This window comes from Cannabis sativa, chromosome 2 (assembly GCF_029168945.1).
Source record: "Cannabis sativa cultivar Pink pepper isolate KNU-18-1 chromosome 2, ASM2916894v1, whole genome shotgun sequence".
NCBI classification, from domain to species: Eukaryota; Viridiplantae; Streptophyta; class Magnoliopsida; order Rosales; family Cannabaceae; genus Cannabis; species Cannabis sativa.
Genome location: NC_083602.1, coordinates 25,874,740 through 25,880,319, shown reverse-complemented (window position 1 = coordinate 25,880,319; position 5,580 = coordinate 25,874,740). Strand labels below are relative to the sequence as shown.

General features: G+C 33.8%; 1 protein-coding gene across 1 annotated transcript; it reads left to right on the top strand.

The window, feature by feature from the left end:
- Positions 1 to 204: 204 nt before the first annotated feature.
- LOC115719420 (hypothetical protein At1g04090) lies at positions 205 to 5,173 on the top strand. The gene is made up of 2 exons (XM_030648465.2): positions 205 to 819; positions 2,981 to 5,173. Exons 1-2 carry the CDS (start codon positions 717 to 719, stop codon positions 4,558 to 4,560), a joined length of 1,683 nt encoding a protein of 560 aa, XP_030504325.2. The 5' UTR covers positions 205 to 716; the 3' UTR covers positions 4,561 to 5,173.
- Positions 5,174 to 5,580: the final 407 nt, after the last annotated feature.

Sequence of the window (5,580 nt, the reverse complement as noted above, 5' to 3'; positions counted from 1 at the left end):
GTGTAAACCTAAATTAACATAGGACCCTGGGATAGCTACAGATACAAATTTAATAATAAATAATGGCACAAATTCTGACTACTTAACACAACTAAACAAATATATATATATAATACTAAACTAATAAGGAAATAATTTAAGTAACTACATAAAGATAATTACAAATCTATTTAAACACTTGATTTTATTTAATAATATCACTTCAAAACTTTTCATCCATGTTACTCTTTCTCTTTCCCACCAAACTTAAAATATCATTAGAGAGAATAAAGGGAAGGCAGTGGCATGAAGTTTCCAAATAATAAAATTTCAGAAGAAAAAGAAAGAAAACAAAGTACCATACAATACTATGCCACACCAACTAAACACCTTCCTCTTTTAATTTTTATTATTTTTAACCTTTTCTATTTATTTCTAAGCCAAGCTACTTTCCTCTCTCTCTCTCTCTCTCTCCTCTTCTAGCTGAACAAGTCTTAAAGCAGAGACCTTTCTCGAGCTTCATCTCTGTTTTCTAACTTTGAAAATCAAAACTTTATGATTGTGTGACTATTCTCTCTCTCTCTCTTGAATTATACAGAGAGAAAGAGAGTTTCTCTCGCTTTATTCTCTTTCGTTAAAACCGTTCAAATAAATAAGAGTATAGAGTGTTGAGGATCATAATCTAGAGGGAAAAAAGTTTTCGGGTTTTTGAATTTGAAGGAGTTTTGATCATTAAAATGTTTGGGTGTGAGTGTTGGTGTTGGGACAGTGAGCTGGAGTTCAATTACTCTGAGCCTAAACCCTTCTCTTTACCTTCACCACTTCCGGCATGGCCTAAAGGTATGTCTTTTATGAATAAAATTCAAAAATAAATGACAATAGAACAAACCCAGTTCTTGATTTTTCTGGTACAGTGTTTTGAAAAACAAAATTTTCCATTTTTGATTCTTAAATTTCTCTATTTTTCTCCAGAAAGCCTGTAATTTTGCTTCAAAATAATATGCGTTCTATATTGTATGCCCTACTACTATTACATTACGCCCTTCTCTTTCTTCCTTGACATTAATCTTGGTGGTCCTGATTTTGTTTATATGATTTTGATGAGCCTTTTTTTCATGTCATATATTTTAATTTCGGTTTATGGTTCGGTGGTTCCTTATTTCATAATTTTCATCATCAAGTTTCCTATTTTAGAAGTCGGTTTGGAAATTAAATATATATACATATCCTTTATATGAATTATCATTAAAAGATTATGTTTGATCACTAATTCTCTTCATACGTTTGGCGACCAAAGACAAAGATAATATTAATAGCGCATCTATTTGTATTAAAAAAACTAGGGAAATTTGTGGCAAAAATACTTATTTTATTTACTTTGTTGCAAATAAATACTCAAATTCTAAAAATTGCGGCATTAATACTCAAATCTCACTTTTTTATTATTCCGTAAGTACTCATTCCGTTTCTGTTAGTTTTAGTAAACACATGAAGCATCTAGATTAATTACTATTTTTTCATGTATTAATTATGAAAACCTATTTTCAATCAAATTTAATTTATAAAAAATAATCAAAACAAAACTAAATAAACCTAAACTTTTATTCAGTAAAGAGTAAAATAATTCTAAAATTAAATAAGCCAAAATCTGAATCCGAAAAATTACGATATCGTCTCCCCCCTCCAATCTACTCACCCCATGAATCTAACCCCACCATCCCATAAATCAATCCCATCTACCCATAAACAGCAATGAGGATGCCCTGAAATCGAACCCCAAACCCCAAAAAAATTGAAACATATTATCTTTACTTTTCTTTTTCCTGATCAATTTTCTAAGCAATATGGGCTTTTGATTTTAATAGTTGTTCAATTTCTTTTGATTCATATCCACTAATATCAGGCCTTGTTCTTTGTGATTTATTTTATTTTATTTTCATATAGCATTAACAATTGTTTTGACACATGTTTCTTTTTGCATCTTTAGATGAGGTTCTTCACTCTGAATCCTATATCTTTTTCTATGAAAGACTTTGAGCAGCGATTTCATTTTTTGCCCTCGATGTAAATGATAAATCCACTTTTAAGCTGCTCATCAATGTTGTCGGGGGTAGGGGATTCAGTTTCTGGGTTTGGGCTCGATTAGGGTGCTATTTTTATGAATGAATGGTTTCTTTCTAGTTCGGTTTCTAGATTTAGAGAGGGGGAAGACATTGTGGTTATGGGAAAATGGGGATTTAGATTTGGGTTGATTTAAATTTTAGTTTTTCTATTTTGGTTAATTTTTTTTTATTAAAAGTTTGTTAATTAATATGAAAAGAAATGGTTATTAATCAAGATATACAACACACATTTTTACTTAAACTAACATAAACGGAATGGGTACCTAACAGAATAAGAGAAAGTGAGATTTGAGTATTAAAGCCGCAATTTTTTGAATTTGAGTATTTATTAGCAACAAAATAGACAAAATGAGTATTTATGCCGCAAATTTCCCAAAAAACTAAAAAAGTGGGTAAGAACTAATTGGCATCGTTGATTAAGAATGTGATAAGAGATTTTTGAGGTATTCCAAGTTTTAAGCACAAAACTTTGTATTATATACTTTTAGAAAATAATAATAATTATTTAGTTGTCATCTTTGTACTACTAGTCAAAGACTCAAAGTTGGACTGAAGGCATACACTTTAATCGAATTTTATGCACATGGTAATCATTGGATTTCGAAATTTTGCACGGATTTTGAAAGATTTCAGCAAATGAAAAAGAAAAGACTTTTATGATCTGATATTTCCAACTTTTTTTTTTCTTAAAATAAAAGAAGATATCATCAAGTTATTTTGTGTTTCTTTATTGATTTGGATAATAGGATATTTAAGTAAAGTGTTATAGTCCACAACAAAAAAAATAAAAATAAAACATAGTAGAAAATTATTCAGATGTCATTAAGTTTATACTGGTAATCAGTTTTCTAAGAATGTCTATACTGATTTGTGCTTAGGCCAAGGCTTTGGAACCGGAAGAGTATCTCTTGGAGAAATTGAAGTTGCAAAAGTCACCAAGTTTGAGAGCGTTACTAGTCTAAATGGGAAACCAAATGGGGTTTCATTTTACAAGCCTGTGAACATTCCTGAAGGATTTTTCTGTCTTGGTCACTACTGCCAGCCCAGCAACAAGCCATTGAGAGGCTACGTTCTTGTGGCTCGTGAAGCTGCTTTTACTCCTAAGCCACAACACTCGGAATCAAGCTTACCTGCACTGAAAAAGCCTGTTAACTATTCCTTAATCTGGAATGCAGATTCCCATAATGATGGTTGTGGTTTTTTTTGGTTGCCAAATCCGCCAATGGGTTACAGAGCGGTGGGTTTTGTTGTCACTAATAACCCCGAGGAGCCTGAAGTTGATGAAGTTAGGTGTGTGAGAGAAGATCTTACTGAGACTTGTCGAACAAGTGATGCGGTATTTGCCATGGATTCAAAGTTTTCCAAGGATGCATTTCAAATTTGGAGCACGATGCCTTGCAAGAGAGGGATGTGGTGCCAAGGAGTGTCTGTTGGTACATTTTTCTGTAGTAGCTATTGGAATTCTGAGAAAGATTTATATATTGGGTGCTTAAAGAACGTGAACTCTACTCTAGAAGGAATGCCAAATCTTGACCAAGTTCATGCTCTCATTCAGCATTATGGGCCTACATTGTTCTTCCATCCTGACGAGGAATATTTGGCTTCTTCAGTTAAATGGTTTTTCAAAAATGGGGCACTTCTCTGCAGAGATGGCTCTAATAAGGCTGAACCTATCAAGTTTGGAGGATCAAACTTGCCTGCTGGAGGAGTGAATGATGGTAAGTTTTGGATAGATTTGCCCGGTGATGATGAGGCAAAAGAACATCTAAAGCGAGGAAATATGGAAAGTTCGGAGCTTTATGTTCATGTTAAACCAGCACTCGGAGGGACTTTTACTGATATAGCTATGTGGGTTTTTTGCCCCTTTAATGGACCAGCCACCCTTAAAGTTGGTTTGTTGACATTTGCAATGAACAAGATAGGAGAACATGTGGGTGATTGGGAGCACTACACCCTTCGTGTGAGCAACTTCACCGGAGAACTGTGGCAAATATACTTCTCGGAACACAGTGGTGGTAGATGGGTGGATGCTTCTGAGTTGGAGTTCATCCAAGGGAACAAAGCAGTAGTTTATGCATCAAAACACGGTCATGCTAGCTTCCCACATCCCGGTACATACATTCAAGGCTCAACAAAGCTTGGAATAGGGGCCAGAAATGATGTTGCTCGTAGCAAGTTTTTCATTGATTCGAGTACAAGGTATCAGATCATTGCAGCTGAGTATCTCGGTGAGGGAGTTGTTACAGAACCCTGTTGGTTGCAGTATATGAGGGAATGGGGTCCAACCATAGTGTATGATTCGCGATCAGAACTAGACAAACTACTTGACATTCTTCCATTTTATTTTCGATTTTCGGTTGAGAACATCTTTGATTTGTTTCCAACTGAGATTTATGGTGAGGAAGGACCAACTGGACCAAAGGAGAAGGATAATTGGGATGGTGATGAAAGATGCTAGCTGTGCCATGTTAAATGCCACTTAAATCATATTTTGAAGAGCTTGGTTCCTAAATGCAAGATTGAAAATTGTATATAAACCATTTTGGAGATGATACTCAGTTCATGCTGCAGCAAAAAGCTTTTGACAGCATAGAAGTGCATCCAATCCCAAAGTAGTTTTAGGATATAAAGGACATGAATATATTTATTACAAAAAAATGTCTTCTCATTTACCAAGTCTTAAACTGTGTTGAAGCTTGAAAATAACAGCTAGCCAGGTTGTGCTTCAACAGCAGAGAAGAAAACTGGAGTTGGTCTTTCTGTGCCACCATCGCTTTAAGCCCCATTCTTAGTAAGATTGCTTGGCTTTGCATCTATACATGCAGAGCCATAGAAAGACACTGAACTTCTCTACCCTCTCTCTCTCAAAATTAATTGGGTATTGTTAGATTGGCTTGTTGTATGTTATATACTTACTATTTGTGTATCATTCCAGATAATTGTGGAGTTCATTTTAAAATTCAATACGATTGATTTACACTGTAAGATCACTTTGGAGCTTTAGAACATATAATACAATAGTTCATGTGTGTTTTGTAAATTACATTAATACACCAACTTTTTACACCAAATGAGGCCGGTAAGTCATGTTATCCAATGCTATCCACTGATGTCACCATATCACATTCTATAATTGGTTATCGATTTTCTATAATTTTTATTAAAGTAAAATAAGTGGAATCTAATATTAAATTGCACTAATAGCGATGTTACATCTTACAAGGGTGTTAAGCACCATGAATGCCTTTTAGCAATTCTTAACACTATTAGTGATTAGCACCTAAGTATCATATCATTATTGATGTCATTAAGCATTGAATATCATATATTTAATGTAATAATCTTTATAGAAATATTGCTATTAATTGCAAGACGCTACCTTTAAGTGGTACTAAGTACCAGTAAACAAATCTCACATTTTTCTTATCTCTTTTTGAACACTATTTCAACACGCTGCCTTTTTCATTTTCTTTAATAT

Coding starts and splice junctions, on each gene's coding strand:
- LOC115719420 (XM_030648465.2), top strand. CDS start 717: ATGTTTGGGTGTGAGTGTTGGTGTTGGGACAGTGAGCTGGAGTTCAAT. Junction 820..2,980: donor ACTTCCGGCATGGCCTAAAG/GTATGTCTTTTA, acceptor ATTTGTGCTTAG/GCCAAGGCTTTGGAACCGGA.